The following is a 23,812-nucleotide window of genomic DNA, read 5'->3' on the forward strand; positions in this document are numbered from 1 at the left end:
ATTCCCGGCGTGTTCCGGACTCCACGGCTTTAGGGCGGAGTGGCAACATGTCGGCTCCCGGAGCTGGTGACCCTCTGGATGCTAAGAACGAAAATGCTCCATTCGCTCAGCGCATTGACCCGTCGCGGGAGAAATTGACCCCTGCGCAGCTGCAGTTTATGCGGCAGGTGCAGCTCTCCCAGTGGCAGAAAACACTGCCTCAGCGGCGGACCCGGAACATCTTGACCGGCCTGGGCATTGGGGCTCTGGTATTAGCTATCTGTATCCGTCCTGGTGGTTATACCGCGTATGGGGGAAAAGGAAACAAGACGTGTAGCTTTTAATGTGCGGGGACATGGGGTTAATACCTAATCTTACTGTCTACGCTGCTCTTAGTGGTTTAGTAATAACAACCGAGTTAAAGATTCAAAAAGAGCAAAAAGGTGACACTCTAAATGGGTGAATAACAAGGGTGGCACAAGAAAGGAATGCCTATATGCTTTGTGGTTTCCTGAACCCACCCTGCCAGATGGTTACACCTTCTACTCAGTGGCCCAGGAGCGGTTCCTTGATGAGCTGGAAGATGAAGCCAAAGCTGCCCGAGCCCGCGCTCTTGAGAGGGAGAGATCGTCCGGACCCTAACTGTACGGACCGTCTTCAAACTGCTGGAGCCCTGTACATGTTGGAGATGCCCGGTGATCTCACAGCATCACTGGCTTACTAACTTGGACCGTGATTGAGCCCAAGAAGCCAGAGACTGCGTTTGGCCACTGCCAAAGGGGGGTTGTTCATTTCACATGCAGTTTGTACAGTTACTCAGCCCTTCTTACTTCCTTGTTTGAGAGGTATGCGACCTTGCCTTTCCCAAACGATGTGGTTTACCCCTTCACCTCCCAGGAGCCCAACTCTTATGCAGAGTTGGAACCTAAAGCGGGAAAGATAGGGTCAAGTTAAGAGTAATAAAATGAGTCATCTCTCCTGAAGCCAAGCTGGTGTGTGGGGGCTGAGAGACACATGGCACTTCACGCTGGAAAGCTCCCTGGCAGTAGCTGCAGTGGTGGCATTGCCCCAGGGAGCTGTAAATGTTTAACTAGAATTACTTTTTCCGTGAGATCTTTCCACCTGATTTAAGGGAGAGATTACTGGACTGTTTGAGACTGAACCAAGCCTTAGTGGGGAGGAAGGTCACTCTTCTGTTCTCTGCCTTCAAGAACAGACTCTAATGTCACGGCCTTTTCCTGTCCGTAGATTGGTTGATGAGGGATGAATGGACGAGTAACTTCATTCTTTTAGCAATAACTGGTACCTGCCTATACAGGCCTAGGGTGGGGTCTGGAGGGGATCATAGCTCGGTCATTGGATCACTGGTCATGTAGTTTCCTCATGACCTGATGGCAAAAAGCCAGAAAGCTGGGCAACTTCCATCCTGCCTCCTATTGTGAGAGAATGGCTTCTAGATCCTCACCTTTTTTGTTCTTGCCCCCAGTTCCCAGGGAGATGCAGACACAGAGCCACGGTCCCTTTTCCAAGTATTTTTATTGGATGCTGTTAACTTTGGTGGTGTGAGTATACCTCCTACACTCTGCCAGCTGAAAGCTGGCCTTCTACAAGCATCTGGACATTTGTTGGATTGCTTAGTGGTTGGCCCTTGCCCGGGGAGGAACAGAAGATGAAGGTGGGATAGGCTACAGAAATGACATTTCCACACAGCAAAGAGTTCCCACATGTTTGACTCTTCAGGATAACACAACCGCATTCTCCATGCCCACAGGCCTTCTACCCTCTCAGTGCTGGGGTGTTCTTTGCCGAGTTGAGTTGGTCACAAAAGCATCAGGTTCTGAGAGCCCAAGTGCCATGGTGGGCCCTGGTGTTGGGGAGACATAGGACTTCTGTTTTGAATTCACTGGAGGGGAAAAGAAAAATGCTGAAGAAATGTCCAAAAGGGAGGCAAGGCAAAGCTGCGGCCAGTCACCATTCCCTGGGCTCTCCCTCCCTTGGGCCCGCCCTCACCATCCTGCCAACATCCCCGGCGAATGTCACCCCCTTGCTTGCCCGCTGCTCCTGGGAGCCGGTGCTGCTGCCACTCAGAGAGTTCCTTCGCATGATGCCTGGGAGCAGGATGAGGGAAGGAGAGAGCACTAGGTGAAGGGAGGAAGAGCGAGGAGGGGGCTAGTCCCCCAGAACCAAGGGTGGACCGCCAGGGCCTGGAGAAAGTCTGTCTCGATAAGGAAGGAATCTCAAGGGAAGGATGAGAGCGGGCTGGCTGCCATCTCACCAGGGCCAGGGAGATCGGAGCGCTGCAGGCTGTTGCGGCGGGAGGTGGGAAAGCTACCCTTGGAGAGGCGGCGCTGGCGGCAGGACAACATAGCAGCGGGGGCTACGATACCAGGTGGGGGCTGCTTCCCAAGCCGGCTGTACAACTCCTCAATTTCCTTTTTCTGTAGGGTCTGTAGTGCCTCCACTTCCGACAAGTGCCTGAGGATGCGTCGAGGGCAGGGAAAGGCTAGTTACCCACTTGGTTCTCCCAGGTTCCGCTCTAGGAACCTCTGCCGCCTTCCCCAGACTCACTTCTGCCGAAGGTTCTGCAGCTCGGCCCAGAACTCCTCATCCTCCCCACTGCTCTCTGACTCCTCGCTGCTCAAACATAGGCTGCTGTAGGAGTAGTTCATCCACACTGGGCTGGGGTGGCTCAAGAGCGGGGAACTGCCCCCGATTCGGAGTTCCTTCCCTTCATCCCCTTCCTCTTCAATCGCAACCCCCAGGCCCTCAGCCGCACGGTCGCTCTCTGCCAGAGCCTCCCTGGTCTCTGGTCCCCCTGCAGCACTGTCCTCTGTGTCTGAGCTCTCTGAGGTCAGCTGAGGGGTTGGAAGCTTCAGGGAGCTCGAGAGAGTTGGGGATACTGGTTGTAGGGGAGGCTCTGCTGGTTCCTTGGATGAAGTCACTTGGAAACGCCCAACAAGCTGGGGCTTTCCCTCTGCAGAAAAACGAGGGAAGTGAGGAGCATGAAAGAAATCTAGCAGAATATAAAGAAATGCCTGGGGGGTAACAGGCAGGGGGAAGGTCAGGGATTAGAGGCCTCACCTTCAGAGATGGGTGCCAACCTAGCTTCACTGAGCAGCAGCTGAGCGGGATTTTGGGGGGCCTGCAAGAAAGTGGTACCGTGAGGAAGGGAAGGCTCCAGAAGCCATTGCCTCATCCATATTCTCTATCCTCTTCATATGGTACTCACCTCGCTCTCTGTCTCAGCTGTTTGGGGTGAAAGGCTCTCCTGGGCACAAGAAGCAAGAGGAAGGGGCAGGCTCGGCAGAGGACCCGGCAGCACCGGAGGGGATTGAGAAGGAAGCCCAGGGGAGGGGGACAGCAGAGACTGGGCCACAGTCATCACAGCCAGAGAGAAGGCACTAGCCAGAGAGAGGAGAGGGGCTGCCGTGGTGGAGGGGAGCGGAGGAGGAGAGGGACAGGCAGGAAAAGAAGGGGGGTTAAGAGTGACTTTGGAGCAACTAGAAGAGAATGGATGAGAAGAGCTGGTGGGGAGACAACTCGTGGGAAGAGGAGAAGATGGGAGTGGAAACTGAGGAGTGCTGGAGGAGGAGAGGAGAGGGGAGATGGGGGCCTGTGGACAGAGGCTTGAGGAGACGGGGGAGAATGGGCAGGGATGGCATGAGGGTGAAGTGATGGGAAAGATGGAGCATGGGAAGACAGGAGGAGTCCCAGGGGAAAATGGGGTTCCAGGGGACAGGGGGGTTCCAGGAGAAGATGGAGTGGTGGAGAAGGCGGCCCAGCTCCTCTGTTCCGGGGAGGTGCTCCTCTGGGGCTCTGGTGAAGAGGGAGGTTGAGGCTCCAGACCACCATGGCCTACACCCTCCACAAGGTCAGCCCACAGGTTGGGATGAGCGGGAACAGAACTTACCACTGGCTGGGCCTGGGAGGGCTGGCAGGGCTGCTGGCTCCTCCTGAGGGAGAAAAGGGGCCGTTAGTCACAGTGGAACGCCGAGTCACGGACGGGAAGTTACGGAGTGGGATTCTTAAGCTACGACCCATGAGCCTCTAGGAATCCAGACCTGAGCTTCTTGGGATTCAAATGTGTATGCTGAAATATGTGGAGGTAAAGAGGCATGAGAGCTGCCAACCTATTCTCAAGCGGGTCAAAAGAACATAACATACAATACAGAGGAAGAACGGGAAAGCTAGTTTCAATATATATGTATATGTACATATATATTTACATACATTATGTAAATGACTGGCAAATCTGGGCAAAGGGCTGCTAGGAATATGCTCTACAGTTCTTGCAACTTCTTTTTGCAAGTCCGCTCTTACTTCAAAATACTGAGGTAGAAGTATTCATTCACAGTTTTCTGGAACAAGCGTGTGCGGCTCTCATCATCTTTTTACACAGAGTAAGAGCCAGTTCTAAGGTCCTCAAGGAGAGAAGTTAGTCTAAGCAGACCTCTGAGGGCAGAGTCTCTTCCTGCTGGAGAGGTCTAAGAGCCTGACCTGGGGTCTCGGGGCATCTTCAGCAGCCTCCTGGGGACCAGGCTCTCTCTTCAGCAGGGTCTCCACTCGCTGGATAATCTCCCGGATCCGGCTCAAGAATCCATCTCGCTCCGAGGGCAGAATGAACTCATTATACACCTGGCAGGGGTTAAGGGATGGGAGGAGGCTGTTATCTCACCACCGCTGCCCTCTTCCCAGTGTTTAAACCCAACTGCTCATACCCTGCATCATCAGCTACGTAGGTGTTGAATGCCAGGCACTTGTGGTCCAGGAGATAGGTAGTCCAGGAGGAAAGGAGCTAACATTCTCAGGAAATGTGTGCTGTCTACACCAGTACTTTCCTGCATCATCACATTTAACGCCAACAGCTAGCTGGCTATGGTCTATTAATAGCCTCCCTTTGCAGTGAAGATAAGTAATGCTCAGATTAAGTTCAGCTGGCCCAGGCCTGGAGGGATGACTCAGAGGTTAAGAGCACTGGCTGCTCTTCCAAAGGAAGACCTAAGTTCAATTCCCAGCACCCACATGGCAGCTCACACCTGTCCATAACTCCAGTTCCAGAGGATCTGACACCCTCACACAGACGTACATGCAGACAAACCACCAATGCACAGTAAATAATTTTTTTTTTTTTTTAAAAAGTCCACCTGGCCCAATGCCACACTATTTGAACCGAGATCTACTGAAAGCCAAAGCCCAAGTTTTTTTCCACAGTTGCATGCTTTCGGATACAATTTCTGCACTCACATAAGGATTATAAAGTACAGCACATCACACAGGATCCCGTTCACACATGGCAGAGTTAAGTGAAACAAGGCAGTCAGTGGTAAATGTCACTTTCCACTCCACGAACACCGAGCACCTGCTGTTTCAGCCAGGTCTCACTACATTGCCAGTGTGGTTTCAGACGTGTGGCAATCTTCCCACCTGACTTTGCTGAGGGCTGGGACTACAAGTATATACCACTGTGCCCCACTTTCGATGTATTTGAATTTTTTTTTTCTTTTTTAAGCCACGATTTAGCTAGGCATGGTGTTGCTTGTCCTTAGTTCTAGCAAAGGCAGGGGGATCTCTGTGTGTTGGAGGCCAGCAGGGTCTATAAAGTGAGTTCCAGGCCAGCCAGAACTACACAATGAGACCCTATCTCAAAGATCACCGAAAAACAACAACAAAAAACCCCTACAACTTAGAAAGTGCTGATAATCTGAAACTGGAACAGCAAGATAGGTAACGCTGCTTGTCACCAAGCTTGGATATATGAGCTCAATGGCATGACCATATCTCAAAAGAAAAATTACTCTTACCAGTTATCTTCTGACCTCCACCCACAAATAAGTAAAAACAATAAAAATCTGCAATTGAGTCTACAAAGTGAGTCCAGGACAGCCAGGGCTCTGTTACACAGAGAAACCCTGTCTCAACAAACAAACAAACCAAAAATCTGTAATTGATTACTTCCCCCAAATGCTCTCCCAGTAAGGAATAGGTCATACACCTCTGGGGATGGGAGAACCTGGGATGGCATCACACCATGAAATTTGATGCTGAATCTTACAAATGAGGATTAAAAAAGGCAACCCTTCATTGAAGATCTAATGCCACTTACATGCATCACCAAGTTAGATCATCTTGAAAAGCAAATAGTAATCAATGAACAGCTAAGGTTCTGAGAGGCGAAGAAACCTGCCCAAGAGGCTAACTCCGTAAGAGAGCACTTGCCACAGACCCAGGATTTGATCTCCGACGCCACAAGAAAAGAGGGAAAAGGAAGGTACGAGGAGGGAATAGAAGAGAAAGGAAACCTGGCCAAGCTCACTGAATTTCAACACAAGAAACTTGAACTCAGGTGTTACATAAAAGCCAGTGACAAGGTGGTTCTCAACCTCTGGGTCGCACACAAAAACCCTCTATATCGGGTATTTACATTACGATTCATAACAGTAGTAATATTACAGTTATGAAGTGGCAACAAAAATATTTTTATGGTTGGGGGGAGTCACCAAAATAGGAGGATCTGTATTAAAAGATCGCAGCCTTAGGAAGGTTGAGAACCACTGCTCAAGCTAGTCTTTCTTTCCATTCCACCGTTTCATTCCAGCAGAAGAGAAGGGAGAACAGCCCGAGGCCAAGAAAACAGCCTCGAGGCATGAACAGGTCCTGAAGAGAGGACTCTGATGCCCTCGGATGGACCACGGCCATACTTCCTGATTTGAGAAGCACGAATACCAGACAATGATGAAAAGCAGCAAAATTAGAGCCAAGCCTCAGCTTCTGCTGCAGAGGAGTGAACTAGTGAGAAGAGAAAAGAAAATGGATCCTGGGGTGGGTCATTGGGCTTGTGCGGCTTCTGGATGGGCATGGAAAAACCATGGGGAAAGGCTTTCAGACCTACAGACCCCCAAGCAGACAGAAGAGGCAGAAGCAGGAAGGTGCCCAGCCACTTTCAGGAACTATTCAGCAATGTGCATGGTCTGATACAGACTCTGGAAGGGCCTCGAGGAGGCTTGACGAAAGATGGCAAGCCTTAGGTGCCAGGTGATATGTTCTTTGTCCTGTAGACCAGGTGAATGATATCAAGGAAGAGGCACTTTAGGGAAGTATTCCTACAGCCTGGTGTTCCTCCATCATCTCAGGGGCTGACACCTGCCATCCCACTCTGTGGAAATGGTCTCCCATCAAGACTTCTTTTTTTTTTTTTCCTTTCTGGTATTTGGGGAAAGGGAAGGGAAGAGGAATTAGGGCCTCCAAGAGAAGAGGTAGAGGCAGATGATTGGACGTATAGACAGGCAGACAGGGACAGAGCCATGAGGGCAGAGAAGGATCGTGAGAAAACATGGGGACAGAGAGAAGCTGGAACACAGAGAGAGGGAGACAGACAGAGAGAAATGGAGAGACTGAGCCCCCATCAAGACCTCCAACAAATGCAGCTCTGCCCTAGGATCCTTCCCTGTGCCGCCTGCTTGAAACTTTTCACTAACACCCTTCTACTTCTTTGGCTCCAACTTGCTGTTCTTCAGTGACTTGTCTACCCCTCCCCCCCAACTCATTCCAGAACAGGAAGTTTTCAAGAGACACACTCCTAAAGCTCCTGGGCCTCTCACCTTGTAGCTATTTTCACCCTCAGCTCCTGACTGAGGACTCCTAAACCCATCTCTCCCCAGCTCTGCTGGGCCATTTCCTGTTGCCATGGAGGACCTTGACTCAGCTGTTACCCTGTCCTCATCTCAGGCTTCTCTTGAGAGTAGCCTGCTCCTCTCTGTTCCTCTGATACGGGTTGTCCTTGATCTCCCGTCCCCTTAACTCCCCAGCATATCAACTCAGCAAATATTTATTGGGCATCCACTACCCACCCTGTACTACGTCAAGAGCTTACTGGATTACGGGGCAGTTTTCCAGAAACAACCCTTGGATTCAACCTTTCTCCTCCTCCCATACTCCATTCCTCCTTCATTCTTGTCCGGCTTCCTGTGTCTGGCCCCCCAATCACATTCTTTACTCCTGGATCCCTCCCAGGTCCCATAGCAGAAGGTCTTCTTAAAACCCGGTCTCATCAGGCTTCTCTCTGCCTGACTTTCTTTCTCTGCCTGCCAAGGTCGCCTGTAGCCTGGGCTGGCCTCCAGCTGCTGGGCAGCCAAGGATGACCCCAATCCCTGATCTTCCTGCCTCCACCTCCCAAGTGCTCGATTACAGGCATGCACCGCCACAGCTGGCCTTCTTAGCTCTTCCTGTATGTGCCGAATTCCACGTCCCTGCAGGATCCTGACTGTGCTTTCCTCATCAGGCCCTTCCAGCATCCATCGCTAACAGCATTGCTCGTGCTGTGCCCTTTCCACCCTTCCCTGCCATTGCTACGGCATGGGTAAACCCCGGTCCTTCCTGTGCCACTCCAGGTGTCACACTATGACTCCTCTAGCAGGAACTTCCGCACATCACTCATGTCTACCCCAGTCCACGTTAATCCCAAAGTACTCCACCTGAGTGGATAAACAGAAATCTCCTCCACACCAAGGCTGGAGCATCTTCAGAGGTCCTCTGCCAACCAGTGTTTATAAACCCTTGCTGCAGGGTCTGGGTATAAGCTCAGCACCAGTGGCTACTAGGAGGGATGAGCATCTTATAAAATGCAAACACTCAAGGCTGGAGAGATGGCTCAGAGGTTAGGAGTGCTGGCTGTTCTTCCTAGAGGTCCTGAGTTCAATTCCCAGCAACCACATGGTGGCTCACAACCATCATCTAATGAGATCTGGTGCCCTCTTCTGACATGCAGGCACACATGCAGGCAGAATAATGTACAAATGAGTAAATAAACTTGAGAATGCAAATGCTCTGTCCTCATCTTGCCCCCTCTCACCATGGCAGCCGCAATTTCTTCTGGGCTGTCCCCATCCAGATCAAACCGGAAGGTCACCATCTTGTTGTTGTGAGTCTGTAGCTGGCACTCCACGACTCTGTCATTCTGGTCTGAGACCTTCCGATTCAAAGTTAGCGGAAAAGAAGAGATCAACGCCTCTGCCTTAATCGTGTTATTTCCAAGGTGGAAATACAGCCAACATAACAGATTCTAATCCCAGAGTCTGCCACCAAAACTAGGCGAGATGCCTCGTGGCATTACCAGTCACACACCGAAACTCCCTTTTTCTGCCCCAACCCCCATTACCCTGGCAGTTGGTCCTGTAGGCTATTCTCCAGCTCCCGTGCCCTCCTTACACTAGTGACCCTCAGCCGGGACCGGGATCTCCGTCGAAGACTCTTCATTGGAGTTTTCCTCATCTGTCCCCCTTCTCCCATGTCACCAAGGCCTGAGGTTGCATCTGAGGCATAGCTGGACAGGGGAAAGAAAGACAAGTTTGTGAGTGGACAGTGGGAACCCAGAACTTTCTGTGTCTCACCCAGCCACCCCAACCTAAACCAGGACACACCTTTCCGCAGGAGAGAAGTCACTGCCGGGGCCAGACCGTGGAATAGACAAGGCAAAACCCTGTAAGAGGACACAGTTCGTGAGATCAGGGCACAGTGACTGCTGCTGATGGTGGTGATCCAGGAAATGGTGTCAGGGATGTAGGGGGAATGCCAGGGAAACAGGATGGGAGAAGATAAGGACAAGAGTGGTGTGCTTCAGGGACCTGGGGACAGGTTAGGGGGTTGCAATCAAAAGAAAGGGATAGATAGGTCATGGGGCTTTTGAGTGGCTGGAAGTCCTCCCGGGTGACCCTCTCTCACCGAGGGCAAGCAGAGATGGGACTCAGCGGGGCTGGATGGCACCCCCCCGGGGGGCTGAAGGGCAGGGTCTGAGGCATCCAGGAAGCCGGAGGAGCTGAGGTAGCCATCAGTCTCGCAATCAGCTGGTAGGGGAGGGAGCGGATCAAAAATAATAATAACAATAACAATGAAGGAGGAGGGGACCTGCCTGAGCAAGGAGGGACCTAAAGCCAGCAGGGAATTGTGGGAGTGTTTGTCCCCAAAGGAAGGTTCATGGCTGGAGCAGGAAGGCTGTGTAAGTCACAGAACTTCTAGGCTGGACTTCTGGGACCTGAAACTCAAAGTCAGGGTGACTTACAGGTGGTAGATGAATAGCTGGCATGGCGGAAGAGGAAGGATTGGTGCTGGTCAGCCTCTGGCTCCTCAGGCTCTGGCGGAAAGGCACTGGGGGGACCAGAAGCCATGGACGGGGTTGCCGGAGGAGGTCCCAACTCTGGTGGCAGAACCTCCAACTCCCTGGCTTTTCGAAGCTTCTCCCGTTTCCTCTGGATGGCAGCAACCCGCTCTCGAACTGCACGGGCCACAGGCTGGTAGTCAGCTTCACAGACTAAGCCCAAGGCTACCTGGAGTCAGGATAAGAAGAGAGACAGTTTCAGGTCCCTCCACCCCCACCACCAAAGACCCACCAGGGACTGGAGAGCTACTTGAGTTAGAAAAATGCTCGCAGCACAAGCAGCACCCCCAGTCTCCTCCCCAGTGCTCACACAGAGAGTTAGGCGCACATGCTCGTAACCCCAGTGCTGGGGAGGTAGAGCCAGGCAGAGCCCTGGAGCTTGTTGGCCGGTCTAACCTCCAGGTCCTCATTTAAAACTAACAAACCAGGGAGCTAGTTCACTTCACGTATGCACTTACACATCCGTACATGCAGAGAAACAGAGACAGAAGGAGAGACAAAGACACAAAGAGAGAAGATGGGCCAATCAGGATACCTTTAAATTGAATCTGGCCTTCACACATATGTGCATACATATCTGTACATGGGTACATGGGGGGGGGGGGCACGGACCTATCAGGACTCCTTTCTCAGACCTCTAGATATAAGGAGGGAACTATTTATTGGTTAACCACTGTGCGTATTAACTGAAAACCCACCATTATTAAGTCTTCTCAATAACGTTATGGAATAAAATTTGCTGTGGTTGTTTTGGACATGATACTGCAGTCATGAAGGCCTGAATTCCAACCTCCAGCACCCATGTAAAAGCATGTGCACACATGCACACACGCATGCACGCACACACACACACACACACACACACACACACAAGTGGGAGGGAGAGAAAGACAGACAGACAGACAGACGGACAGACAGTCCTTACTCCCTTGCAGGTAACGGATGAAGATATTTGATCTTGAGGGCAGGCAAGGTGGCTCTGTGTATATAAAGGTGCTCACTGCCAAGCCTGGCAACCTGAGTGAGTTTGATCTCCAGGACCCACATGATGGGAAGAGAGAACTGACTCCCACAAGTTGTCCTCTGACCTCTGCATGCATGCACCCACACACATGTGCACAGTCTGACACAAAACAAACAAGATGTAACTTTTGAAAGATTTAATGCTGAGTGAAGCTGGGCGGTGTTTTCAGGATTGCTTCTGTACCACATTTCAAATAGTCTTAAGTTATTATTATTTTTTAATAGGGTCTCACTGTGTATCCATGGCTGGCTTGGGGTTCACTGGTTGGATTCCTACAGCCCCATCTACCTCTGCCTCACAGGTACTGGGACTAAAATAAAATTGCAGGCGTAGTGGCGTGGCGCCTTTAATCCCAGCACTTGGGAGGCAGGGGCAGGTGGATCTCTGTGATTTTGAAGCCAGCCTGGTCTACAAATTGAGTCCAAAACAGCCAGGGCTCTGTTAAAAAAAGAGGAATCCTGTCTTGAAAAACAAACAAACAAACAAACAAAATGCCCCACTAAGCCAACAGTCTCAGGTTCGTGACCCATCACAGATGACCCTTGACCTTGAAACTGCCATTTCTCTATTGAGAATCCCATATCTCACACCTATTCCCTACTCCACCCCCCCCTTCAGGCTCAACAAGCTTTCAGGATTCTACCCTAGCATCATTTATCTCCACACCTGCCTTCTCTCCTTTTCAATCAATTCAGCTGTGAGCTTTGCCAAGTGAGTAAAAGAATCGATCGAGGCAGGGCCACCTGACTTCAAACCTGAACGGCTTGAGACAAAGTCCCACTTTGTCGTTGGTTTTCTTGGACTCTAGGCAGTCAATCCCTCCGAGCTTGCATCCCACAGCCCTCTAACAGGGTCACGTGGAATGCTTTCTCTAAGCCACCTACGATGTTAAGGAGCACCCACTACCTGTCAAACAGTAAGGCGCTGAGAAAAAAAAAAATCAATAAAATGTTGTCTGGTCAAGAATAGTTCCTGGTCCAGCAGAGGAGACAGACGGGAAATCATCCAGGTATAAAAATAAAGCCTACGGTTCGAGGTTGTATAGAGCCCCTCCCCTCCCCCTGCCACACACACACACACACACACACACACACACCGGCTGATTTGAAAAGAAACATTCAACTTTTAACTCCACAAGAGTGACTGTCCTGGAATTGATGACGCTAAGCATAGAGGGAAAAGGAGATAAGAAAAGGGAAAAGAAGGTGGAGGGGGAAAAATAAATAGATAAATTGCCAAGAAGAGCATTCGGTGATAAATGAATCTGCAAGGCACAGCTTAGAGGATCCAGGGTTTGTTTTGAAAAGAGGACTTTGGTGTGTACAGGTGGATTAGAGCGGAGAGGTGGGGAGACAGACGCCTCCCTGTGGGAAATGTGGCCTTCTCTCGCCATTTGGTGCCCCTCCTGTGGACTGATGTCAGGTTGGCTGAGCCCTTCACGGGTTCAGTCAACGCAGAATCTACCCTCTCCTCACCATCTCCTGAGCCACCTCCTCAGCAGCGTCCCGGCCGAGCTGGAAGAGGAACTCGATGGCCTGGTTGTCGCGTGGGCGCCCCCCGCGCCTCGCGTCCTCCATTCGCAGCCAGAGCTTGAGACCCGGCTTCTCTCCGTCATCCTCCTCTGCCAGCTCCACGTGCACACCCCGTTCCTCTCGGAAGAACGCGTGGGCCAGGAGATCCTGGATGGTGAACCTGGGGACCGTGGGCCAATGAGCAGAGCCCGTTACCACCCGAGCGAGCTTCGTCTCCATGCCCTCTCTGCCCCGGGGACCCCACCTCTCGTTCTTATCCGTCCGGATGCAGCCTTCAATAATCTCCTTCACCTCTGGCATCTTCACCTTGTAGAAGCTGTTGGGCTTCGTGCCCTGCGAGAAGGGGTTGCATGAGGCCTCGGCTAGCCTGCGAGCCAACTCTCAGGAAGTCCGCAGGGCAGGCCGGCAGTCGCCAAGGCTCGGGTGGAGGGAGGTTGTTGGTACTGAAAGGCTTCGCTTCAAATCCCATTCCCAGTACGTGTGGTTGGTGTGACCTTGCCCAAGACTTCCAGCTGTTTGTTCTTTCATTTGTAAATGGAAGGGCAGACCGTTTGCCTAGCTCACCTGACGGGCAACTAGAACTCCTGAGACAGGATGTGAAGTCTTCCGTAAGCCATTATTAGTATTACACACCTTCTTAACCAGCTTTGTGAAGGGCTGGTTGGAGGGCAGGAGAGTGGGAGGGCCAATGGGGGTCCCTTCTTCCCCGAACCCCACCCTTCTTCTCACCGAAGTGACCTTTCGGTAGATCTGTGCTGCGTTCTGACACTCGGAGTAGGGATACTCAGACGTGGCCATCTCCAGCATGCACATGCCAAAGGCGTAGACGTCCACGGCCTCGTCGTATTTCTCCTCGTACATCTCGGGGGCCATGAATTCCGGGGTCCCTATCGGACCCACAGAAAGGATCAGGTTTCTTCCTCCTGGTCTCCTCCCTCCGCTTGGGTATATCCATGGGATTAAGTAGCCTAAGGGCAACCGGAGGTGACCAACTCTTGCCCAAGCGTGTTGCAGGCGGGAAGAAAGGGTTGCCCTAGTTGGGTAGCTCTCCAGAGCCCCGTTGGAGCGGAGGGGGTGGGGGTCCCACGCTCTTCTCTCCCGTAAGGGGGCTAGCGATGGCAAGGGCCCTCCCTGCTGGGGAGACGCACCGATGACGCTCTTGGCAAAGGAGGCGCGCTTGAGCGTGGCCAGCCCCAGATCTCCGATTTTGACAGAGCCCGAAGGGCCAGTAATGAAGACGTTGTCACACTTGAGATCTCGGTGCAGGATGGGGGGCACTCGGGAGTGCAGGAAATGAAGGCCCCGCAGGATCTGGCGGCTCCAGCGCTGAAGGACTCGGGGCTTCATTTCTCGGAACCGCCTCAGGTACCTGAGAGAAGGCGCACAGCTGTAGCCGCCCCGCAGGGACACCTGTCCCCGGCTGGGAAATTCCTTCCCATCCCACCGGGCCACCTCTATGTCCCATGCCAGCATTCCTTTAACCCGGAGTATCTCTGGACCGGAAAGAAACTGAGTCAGTAGGCGCAGTAAATGGGTTACAAAAGTATTTTGTTGGTAAATTCGTAGATAAGGGCAGCCGCCAAGGAAGGTGCTGTGGGAGCTCCGGAAGGAATGACTAAATGTCCCAAGCGTGGGGGAGGACTGGCTCTTGTCTTGAAGGAGGAGTACAGTAAGTTCAAGGGTGAAGACGGGACGGGATGGAGACTTTCCAGACAGAAGGGGCTGCAGGAGCGGCAGGGCAGAGTGGGAGGAGTCGCTGGGAATTGGGTTTGGCTGTAACTTCGGCTCAGGGTGACAGTGTGTCTCAGGAACTGGGCGGACTTTACCCCTGGGGGCAGTGGAAAAACTTGGAAGAGGTTTAAGGACCGAGTCAAAGGGTCAGATTTCCTCAGGTTGCAGGAAGATAACTTGAGGGCAAGTTGGGAAAGACCCTTCAGGAGGTTTGCCGCGGGGGGGGGGGGGCGGGGGGGCTGGGGGGAGGAGGTCGGCAGTGCGGCAGCGACGCAGAGGCAAAGACCGGCAGAGGGAAGATGTTAAACAAGGACTTCAGAGACCCCACTGTTGGGGGGGAGGGACGCAACGAAGGGATCTAAGTTTCTGACTAGTGTGCTGGATGACACTGTCACTCACACAGTCCGGTAGGCGGGAGATAGCCTGGTTTTAGGTGAGGAAGTTTGAAGCAACTGGGAGAAGTTCCCGGAGCCACCGAGCGATGTCCCATCCTCCCCCCTCCCCACCACCCCAGGCCAGAGCTCACGTCTTGAGCGTGCCCGAGGTCATGAGTTCGGTGACCAGCACGATGCAAACCTGGCCCCTCAGCACCGACTTCCACGAGTCATAGAAGCGGACGATGTTGGGGTGCTGCAGCCCCTTGAGCATCTCGACCTCCTCGGAGAAGCGCTGCCGTTCGGCCCGGGAGAGTTTCCGAGTCTGTGGGATGGGGTGATGGGGGTCACGTCAGACCTAGACTCCCAGGGAAGCGCATGGGACATCTGGGGTAGCGCTGGAGGAAGAAATGAGGGCAAGAGCATACAGCTGGGGCGTGGTTGGTGAGATCGCAAGCCAGAAGGGCTGCAGACCCCCAACTTTCGGTTGGTCCCTTCTGATTGCTCCAAGAACACACCCATCCTGGGCCTGGGGCAGCACTCCGGACCCCCCGCCGGACACTAGGGCCTTTATGCCACCAGGTCTGGGAGCCGTGTGCTCAATAGCGCCTTTGTGGCCACCAGAGCCGACCGTGGTGTCTGTGTGTGTATGCGTGTGTGTGTGTGTGTGTGTGTGTGTGTGTGTTGGGGAGGAGGGAGGGTTCACGGGTGCTGGCAGCCAGCAGGCAGCAGGCAGCCCATGGGCAGGGAATTGGGGCCGACAAGAGGTTGGCTCTAAAAACTGCAGGATCTGGACAGAGGTTAAGGAAGGTACCAAGGAAGAAAAGATCCGGGACTAAGGCCAGGAGATGGCCCCCCATGGCTAGGCTGCCCCACCCATTTTTTCTCCCTCCTCCTCCTCCTCCTCCCCGTCCCCTGAGTCTAGCTGATTCTCCTGGCCTGACTTAAGAGCCTGGGGCCGGGCACTAGCAGGCATTAGGGGGAAAGTCCTGCTCCTGGGCTAAAATGGAAGGACCCTTCCTCCTGGTCTTGTCCCCTAAAAGTTTCAGAGACCACTCACACTTACAGTGGAAGCAATGGGAGGGAGAACCTGCCAATCCACATCCTCCTTAAGTCCAAAAGTTGCAAGAGCTCAGCAAATTGGCAATGGAAAGGGAGACCTCGGGTATGCAGAGGGGTGAGGAGCCGGACTGGACTCTAGCTAGAACTAGAGCTGCCTGCCTGTCCCGCTCCTTGAGGCTGTTGAAAAGTCTATAAAGCTGATTGCGCCAGAAGGGGCCTGGTGAATGCCCAACTACCCTAAATCTTTCTGGAGGTGGAGAGAGGGCCTTGGCCTCAGCTCCAGGCCTCCCACATACCCATCTCTACGTTTGTAAAGAGGGAGAAGGGGGGAAAAAAAAGAGGACCAGGATCACAGCAGACAGTCCCAGGACTTAAGAGGAAAGGGCAGTGGTTGCCCAGGGCAGGAGACTGGAGGGGCCGATCCCCTGCCCACCCACTTTTCCAGTGCTCAGATTTGTATGGAGGCTTGGAAGTGAAGCTGTCTATGTTCAGTGGCTTTTTTTGAAGCCACCATATACCACCTGCCTCAGTTTCTACACTCCTAAACCCACCCGACTCCGTGAAATCTTGCCGGTGAGGAAAGCAAGGGTGTCTGGGTACTTAAGATACAACAAAAACAACCTTCTTTACGTTGTCCTCCCGTTTCCTCAACCTAAGAGCCTCAATGGGCCCCATCCTGAGGGACCACCGAGGGGGTGCCCAGCCACACCTGCAGCTCACACCAGGCCACTTCTACCGTGGTGTCGGTGTCTAGCCCTCGATACACGGTCTTGAAGGAGCCTCTTCCAATCTCAATGTCAAACTTGAGGTATCGGCCGTCCGGAGACGTCGCCACAGCCTGGGTCTCCGTGTCCTCTTTTTCTTCCTGCTCCCGCCGCCGCTCCCGGGCTGCAGCATCAGGAAGCCTCAGTGGCTCCCGGGACCCCGGACCTCCTGAAGATCCCGTGAGCTCAGGACACGCAGAGTCTGCAGCCTTCAGCGGGGCTGTCCCGGTCCATGCGCCCTCGGGGGGTTCTTTGGAGCTAGAAGGTGGGCTCCTCGTGGGGCCGGCGGAGTCCGGAGGATCAGGGGGTTCCGGAAGGAGTGAGGCTGTTTGAGACCAGGAGCTCAGCAGTCCCAAGTCGACCGAGCTGCGGCGGCTCGGTCTCGAAGAGCGCGGCCGGGATTCAGTCTTCCCAGAAAAGCGGCGCACTCGGCGAGGAGGTGGCCCCAGGCGGGTTGGCCCGGAGGAGGCGAGAGTCGGAGGTGGCCGCAGAGCCAGATCAGCCTCGGTTTGGGACATGGGGACTCCGGTCTCCGTAGTCCGCGGTGCTAGCATGGGGAAGGGCCGGCCGCCGCGAGGCGGAAAGCCAGGCTGCTGGAGGTGGCCTGACAGACGGACCGGTTGGGTGCGCAGCGCTCTGCCTGAGCTGCTGGGGCCCCAACCCCCGGCTGGCCAGCCCGGCGACCCGCCCCCGGCTCCGCCCCATTGCCCGCCCCCGGCGGAGACCGGTCCTCACCCCCCAGGGCTGCCCCCTTGTGAGCCTGGCACGTTGCACCGTGTGGAGCTGGGGCACTGCCCCTCACCTCCGCGGCCGCTTAGTCCCCGGCTGGGTGCCCTGCTCTCCAGTGTCCCCGCCTTCAAACCTTCCCGGCAAGAGCTGAGTGAGTGGGAGGCGGCAGCGGGAATGCTCCCGCACAAGGAGAGCGAAAACATCTTTGGGGTGGGGGAGTTGGAGGACAGTGGAACAGGAGATGAAGAGTGACCGCCGCTCCTATGCCTCCCCTCAGTGGGGAGCAGGGTGGCTGCACACTCCTGATAAGGCAGCACCATCGGGTCCTAATCAGAGGGAGTAGCCCCAGGCCTAGTCAGTGTTGGAAAGGTAAGGTTTTCCTGACACAGCTGGACCCCTCGTCTGCACAAGAATGGGTGTGTGTACCCCAGGACAGCCCCCTTCCCCCACCCGCCCTCAACCGAGAGCTGGTCACCCATCAGCCCCACTCCACCTTGGCCTGAGCCTGGCCCTGGCCAGAAGGGCTGTTTTTGCTGTGGGCTCTCCTTCCTCCCCTTGTGTTTGCCAAAGTCTTCAATAAACCAAAGTCCACATCCGGTTAGCTCCCCCAACCCCCCCCAGCTCCCCTTGGCCACAACTACCCCACCCAGACCAGATGGGTAGAGGGAGGGGCTTCAGAATAGTTCAGGACTTCCATGGGGGAGCAATTAAGTGACTCCAATTTAGAGAGCAAGCAGGCTGTCCCCAAGCTGTGTTCCATCAGCACTCCTCCACACAACCTACCCAGCACATGGAAAACCACAGGCTCACAGAGCCCCCCAGGCCCAGAGGCCCTTCTCTTGTACAAAGGCCAAAGGATTCTTCTCTTTCCTTGGCCGGGACTCAATCAGGTGGAACTAGGCACCGCCTTCCTCAGTGCCATTCCAGCAGCAGCAGTAACATGCAGACAGCGGGAGTAGAGACTTTAATATTGTAAATCCGAGTGGGCCCGCCTCTCACTGCCAGGCCCCTCTGGGGCTTCCTAGCTCCATATTGCCTGGAAGGCTGCCTGCAGCCCAGGGTTCCCCCATCCCCTAGGAAAGATCCAGCACCAGCCTGAGAAGGGAGGCAACAGCAGCTAAAGGAGTGGGAAGGAGGAGGAGAAAGAAGCGTGTGCAGGCGCATGTGGGTGTGTATTTACGTGTGAGAACACATGTAATGTGTCAGGTTTATAGACCCTGGCTCAGGGACTGTCTAGGATGGGAAAGGAGGTAGGGCAAGAAACACATCCTTTCTCCTGGCACCATGGGCTCACCCTATCCCAGGGACAGATATAATGGGCTAAGTGGGAAATAACCCTAAGCCCGAGCTTTCAGGACTTGAGCCCTTTGAGTCTGGTAGAGTGACAGATCCAGTCTGTGGGGACACTAGGTCTGTCTCATTTTGAAAGCCCTGGAAAAGTGGGAGGTAAGAAGGGAGACAGGTCTCTGCTAGAAGAACTTGACTCCCCGGCCATCGCTGACAGTAATGATCTCGGCTTTGTGCTCCTGCTGTAGGGCCTGCAGAGCCCGCAGTAGGGTGGCCTCATCCAGCCCGTGGAACTCTAGATAAGAAGAGATGGTCAATCAGGGATACACAGGTCTTTTGGTGGTTGAGCAAAAAAGCTGAGACCTTCCAAAGCCAGGATATTCATTCTGTGTGCTACCTGTCCTGCAGCAGCTGTCACTCACACTTCCTGGGCATTCCTTGGGAGTAAGGAGTAGAAGGCAGCCTGGGTCAGCAGGAAATGAACCAGGCTTCTTTCACCCTTCTCAATTCTGCAGGATCCAGCCCCCAGAGTCCTCTTTTCCATCAAATAGCTAATGTACCGGGGATACCTTCTGCTTTTAGAACCACAAAGTAACCCTGATAGTCAGATCTAAGCTGGGCCCACGCACTGGACAGGAACCCTATCTGAACATCTGTACAAACCAGGAGGATCTGCTTTAATACATGGAAGTGTAGTCAGCACCCCCTAGCCAGGAGACTGCTACAGTTCATAGCCAACACCTGCCCTTTCCTAGCTGTAAGGGTGCCAAGGTCCAGGGTAGTATCCAGATATGGGATGGTACTGTAGGGAGATGTGAGAGGCAGCAGACAAGCCCTGACAGGCTTGCTCACCTCACCCCTGAGGGAGCCCAGCTCAAGTCAGGGAGTGAGCATTCTGGGGAAGCCTCCAGCTTTGCACAGGCTGAGTGGTGGGGTGGGCCAGGCTGCAGTGCTGAACTCATGGGGTGACGGTGGGAACAGCAAGCAGGGGCTTGCAGGGAAGGGGAGACAGCCAAGAGCTATAAGTCTGCTGGAGTGCTGAGCACCTGGCAGACCCCCCTTCCCCCAACCTCCCTTCCCCTGGCAAAGGCTGAAACTTTTGGTGATCCTGGGGATCAGAATAAAAGAGTCACAGAGTAAAAGGACTAAGAAGATGTTTACCCTATGTAAAAATCAAAGACCATGCAAATCCTTGCCTGGCAAAAACCCAAAGTTTTTAAGTGGGTTGGGGGTGGGGCTGGGGGTGTTGGCTCAGTCCCTTCAGCTGACACGCACAAATCTTGAGCTCTCAATAAGGAAGGGTGAAAGAGAACTTGAGTCAGCAAGGAATGAGATTCCAGGCTTAATCCCCCACGCTTGCTTCCTCAACTGGCTTCTACAGCCAACAAATCTGAACATACCCCTGGAAAGTCTTATAAAGACACACAAACATCCACACCAACAAAAGAGTTATTCTGTTTGTGAACCTGAGTGGGATGGAATGTTCAGATGAAAGCTTAGAACTTTTGCACTGGGCTGGAGAAATGGGTCAGAGGTTAAGAAAACTTGCTGTTCTTGTGGTGGTAACAGGTTCAGTTCCCAGCACCTACAAGGCATCTCACAACAGTTCTAGGGAATCTATCCAATGACCTCTTCTGGCCCCATGGGCACTAGGCATGTATGCGGTGCACATATAAACACTCAGGTAAATACTCATGTGTATAACGTAAATATAAATCTTAAAAAAAACCCTCAAGACTTTTGTATTACGGAATTCAGAGACAGAGAAATGGTTAGTCTGAAGATGCAGTAAAACAATACTGGTCAGGAGGTGGTGGCGCTCTGAGTTTGAGACCAGCCTGGTCTACAGAGTGAGTCCCAGACAGTCAAAACTACATAGAAAAACTCTGCCTTGAAAACAAGCAAAAACAAAAATAAAACCCTAAACACACACTCACAAAATCCAAACCAACCAACCAAAAACAAAAGACCAAACAACAACAAAAACACAACACAAACAAACACCCAAAACCACCAATACTGAGGAAAAGAGGATTATGATGCGAGAATTGGAAGAAGAAGGCATTACCTTCATCCTCTGTGTCCTCCCCACTGGTCAGTTCATACAGGGTAAACACAGAGTTGTTCTGGCCACTCCTGGACACCTGAGGGCACAAAAAAAATGAGGGCTGAGTAGGGACCAAGAACCTCCTGGGAGGAGGTAAACTTCTACCTTTTTCTCCAAGAATGGTACCTACACCCAAATCAGGACTGTCACCTCTTCGGTGTCCTAAACCCATAAAACCAACAGGTGCTATATTTGTATGTGTGTACACACATTTGGAACCGCTAAACCACAGCTGTTCACGTGTCTCAAAAGTGACCTCTCATTCTGGTTATTTTCTGTTCAGGAATGGGTGGTGTGTATTTGTTATATTTAGGCTGTTGATGCTTCCTCCCCTCCTTCTCTCCTGGGAATGTTTGGGACTGGTGGTAACCAGGAATTTGAGGGACAGAGTACTCTGTCATCATACCCACACTGTTTCAGAAGGTCTCATTCATGTAGACAACGCCATGAAGACACAGTGGAAGAGGGAACCCAGGGTTGTTTTTTTTTTTTTTCTCCCTTCCTTTCCCCATTTATCTCCTGTGGCCAGAGGCTCCAGCCAACAATAGCACTCATGGTTCCCAGTGCTGCATTCTCCAAACATGGCCTCACGTAGCCTCTGGCCTCTTAGAGGCAAAGAAAGGAAGATTCTGTATAGGAGAGACATTGAGCCACTGAAGGATGGTTGCCAGGAAGGCCCATGCTTCCTCCGTCGCCCACTCCCCTCTTTGCCAAGTTTGGTTCTGAGATTGCCAGCTATCTGCTGGGCACAAGCAACAATTCTTCTTTGCTATGGGTCATTACTTAAGTGCTTAGCAGGGTGGCCTCACCCATTGATAAATGAGTTTCCCCCATTCTTCGGGCCTCCGCCACATGATCAGGAAGCTAGACTTATTCTTATCCAACCACTCGAGGTTCCCTGTAAAACAGATACTCATGAAAGAAAGCATCATGCTCTAAAAAAAGGGACAGAGAGGGAAACACCAACACGAGGACAGAGCAGAAGAGGCTCTGCTTTCAGAACGAGAGACACAATATGTATTTTACTACTCTTATTTATAAGGCATCCTATTCTCTTTAGTCCATTGAGGAATTTTAATTTGGTATAATAATGGGGGGAAAGAATTGGGCCATCTCAGAATACTTGGGGCTTCAAGCTGAGGGAGACCAAAAAAAAAAAAAAAAAAAGGAAAAGACTTATCCTGCTCTGCCCTCAGGAAAACTCAAGTAAGAAGAAAAAGTAGGTATCTGAGAAACTGAACCCACCTTTCTTCCTCAGTTCTTCTAATACAATCTGAATTGACTCCACAGGAAGTTTCCCTGGTGAAAGGTTAAGGGGAGGTACTATATGTGAACTGGATTAAATAAAACATTTTAGAGCGGGGCCCATGATGAAAAGTCACCTAGCTCCTTCCTTTCCCTCCTATATATACATGCAGTTTTTGAAGAAGATAGAAGTTTGCATTTACTGAATATTCTGGAAAGGAATGTAAAATGAAACTTTCAGTTAGAAGGAAGAACTAGCAGAGTGTGGTGGCATAGGCCGGAAATACCAGCTCTTATGAGATGGACACAGGAGAATCACCAGTAAAAAGCTGGGCTGGGCTATAGAGATCATGACTCTTAAAAAAAAAAAAGTTTTAGAAAATAAAGGGTGTTACCATTCCCATCATTCTCTGTCCTTTTCTCCACGTATTTGGCCTATGAATCAGACAGCAAAAATAAGTGACCCTCACTTCCTGGGAGAGGTAGTGTAAGTACAGAAAATTATTAAAGGTGATTTGGGGTTTGAGCTTCACAGAGTGGAGATTCAAATAGTTTAAAAGGGTCCAGGTTGTAAAGCTCAGGGCTTGACTCAAAGGTCCGCATTCTAAGACCTAAGGACTCATTACCTAGGGTAAGGGGACTGGCACTGCCTGGGAAAATGCAAGTAAAATGATTGTCTGTCGTGTATTTTAGCTCTAAGTCCAGTTTAAGTAGAAACCTGCCTACTGTGGGTAAAGGGAGGCGGGGAGATGCAGTCTGGGCATGTAGAGAAGTGTGGGAGTGCGTGTGTGTGGGCTATGGAAGAGCCCCAGGGAGGATACGCTGTAGCTTGACGTTGTTGAAGAGCGGGCTCTCCTGGGCTTCCATCACCGTCATGCTGGACTGTTTGTGCAGGCGACAGAAGGACAGAACCAGAGAGCACCAGGCGGCCAGCTGCTTCTGCCGAGTGTCCACGTTCGGCTGTAACCTGCCGGGTGAAGGGAGTGGGACGCAGAATTAGAGAGCGTGAGAGAGTGAAAGCAGCACCAGCTCAGCAGCACATTAGGGAAGAAAAGTCGGGGGCTGGCTGGACGAAAGGCGGCGGCGGCTCCTTTCTCCCCCGGAACCCCAAGTGAATCATCAGGGTTGAGCCCTGGGCCCCGGGGAGGGGAGGGAGGTACACGGGGCTTCTCGGGGTCTAAGCCTCACGTAAAGAAGGGCGGGAAGCGGTATTGCCACGGCCACTCGAAGCTCATCGCCATCGTAGTAGCCCAGAAAACCCGGAACCAACAAGAGCTTCCGGAGTCCGCCTGAGCACGTCCGGGCAGATAGCACAGCAGAAAGGTTCCGGACTCCTTTCGGGAGGCGCTTAGCGGGATGGGAGCGGTCCTTGTCACCAACCAATCTGCCACTGCCCTTAAAAATAAGAAGAAGAAAAGAAAAACAACAACACTTCACCATGCAGAGCAGAAAGAGCCCTGAAAGTCTTCTGGTCTAAACCCCGAAAAAAGTAGTGATTTCTACAAACTGCGCACTCAGCAGAACCAAGCAGAATGCACATCTCCAGGCTTCTTTCCATTCGTGTCAATTATCATTTCAATTTAAACTCGAGATTCTGAAATTTCCTGCATTCTCACCCACGTTGATTTCACGCCTTCGTAACCGTGGGAGCATGTTGTGTGGTTTGCATCACTATAAGCGACTTTGCTCTTTTCAAAGAATCAAAACTAATATTTAGCTCTCACGTGTCCCTCAACCTCACCTTTCTAGACCCCAGACTTGGAATCCCTTTGGCCTTATCAGGTCTGTCCCTTTGCCTGCCAAACCTACCCAGGTCTGTCTCTTTGCC

General features: G+C 52.4%; 3 protein-coding genes across 7 annotated transcripts; 1 reads left to right on the forward strand and 2 right to left on the reverse strand.

Moving 5' to 3' along the window:
- The first annotated feature begins 1 nt into the window (after position 1).
- On the forward strand, positions 2–962 carry LOC110550892 (cytochrome c oxidase assembly factor 3 homolog, mitochondrial). Its single transcript, XM_021641166.2, has 2 exons — positions 2–261; positions 509–962. Exons 1-2 carry the CDS (start codon positions 48–50, stop codon positions 619–621), a joined length of 327 nt encoding a protein of 108 aa, XP_021496841.1. The 5' UTR covers positions 2–47; the 3' UTR covers positions 622–962.
- Positions 963–1,496: 534 nt separating this feature from the next.
- Wnk4 (WNK lysine deficient protein kinase 4) lies at positions 1,497–18,163 on the reverse strand. Of its 5 annotated transcripts, none has more exons than XM_060386668.1 (19): positions 16,562–18,163; positions 14,943–15,115; positions 13,834–14,054; positions 13,415–13,572; positions 12,930–13,018; positions 12,629–12,845; positions 10,034–10,298; positions 9,697–9,818; positions 9,396–9,454; positions 9,184–9,298; positions 8,828–8,944; positions 4,477–4,614; positions 3,890–3,932; positions 3,209–3,795; positions 3,061–3,121; positions 2,548–2,953; positions 2,366–2,454; positions 1,990–2,087; positions 1,497–1,882 (listed from the first exon to the last, which is right to left on the reverse strand). In XM_060386668.1, the coding sequence occupies exons 1-19, from the start codon at positions 17,168–17,170 to the stop codon at positions 1,880–1,882; spliced, it is 3,570 nt and encodes a 1,189-aa protein (XP_060242651.1). In that variant the 5' UTR covers positions 17,171–18,163; the 3' UTR covers positions 1,497–1,879. The 5 variants fall into 5 exon arrangements, with proteins under 5 accessions (XP_060242651.1, XP_060242650.1, XP_021496848.1 ...); XM_060386667.1 differs by having other exon boundaries at positions 2,032–2,087; positions 2,255–2,454; XM_021641173.2 differs by having other exon boundaries at positions 2,255–2,454.
- A 131-nt stretch (positions 18,164–18,294) lies between these two features.
- Vps25 (vacuolar protein sorting 25 homolog) lies at positions 18,295–23,283 on the reverse strand. The gene is made up of 6 exons (XM_021641220.2): positions 23,173–23,283; positions 22,806–22,951; positions 21,985–22,038; positions 21,549–21,637; positions 20,701–20,776; positions 18,295–18,927 (listed from the first exon to the last, which is right to left on the reverse strand). The coding sequence occupies exons 1-6, from the start codon at positions 23,223–23,225 to the stop codon at positions 18,815–18,817; spliced, it is 531 nt and encodes a 176-aa protein (XP_021496895.1). The 5' UTR covers positions 23,226–23,283; the 3' UTR covers positions 18,295–18,814.
- Positions 23,284–23,812: the final 529 nt, after the last annotated feature.

Source organism: Meriones unguiculatus, chromosome 7 (genome assembly GCF_030254825.1).
Source record: "Meriones unguiculatus strain TT.TT164.6M chromosome 7, Bangor_MerUng_6.1, whole genome shotgun sequence".
Classification (NCBI taxonomy): domain Eukaryota; kingdom Metazoa; phylum Chordata; class Mammalia; order Rodentia; family Muridae; genus Meriones; species Meriones unguiculatus.

Bases quoted from the DNA above. Each gene is read 5' to 3' on its own strand.
- LOC110550892 (XM_021641166.2), top strand. From the start codon at position 48: ATGTCGGCTCCCGGAGCTGGTGACCCTCTGGATGCTAAGAACGAAAAT. The intron at 262-508 runs GTATCCGTCCTG...CCACCCTGCCAG, and splicing joins GGCTCTGGTATTAGCTATCT to ATGGTTACACCTTCTACTCA.
- Wnk4 (XM_021641173.2), bottom strand. From the start codon at position 17,170: ATGCTAGCACCGCGGACTACGGAGACCGGAGTCCCCATGTCCCAAACC. The intron at 10,299-12,628 runs GTGAGGAGAGGG...TCCTGACTCCAG, and splicing joins AGGAGGTGGCTCAGGAGATG to GTAGCCTTGGGCTTAGTCTG. The intron at 9,819-10,033 runs GTAAGTCACCCT...CTCCCCTACCAG, and splicing joins CAGCTATTCATCTACCACCT to CTGATTGCGAGACTGATGGC.
- Vps25 (XM_021641220.2), bottom strand. From the start codon at position 23,225: ATGGCGATGAGCTTCGAGTGGCCGTGGCAATACCGCTTCCCGCCCTTC. The intron at 22,952-23,172 runs GTGAGGCTTAGA...TTCACCCGGCAG, and splicing joins CGCTTCCCGCCCTTCTTTAC to GTTACAGCCGAACGTGGACA. The intron at 18,928-20,700 runs GTAATGCCTTCT...CTTCTTATCTAG, and splicing joins GGAGGACACAGAGGATGAAG to AGTTCCACGGGCTGGATGAG.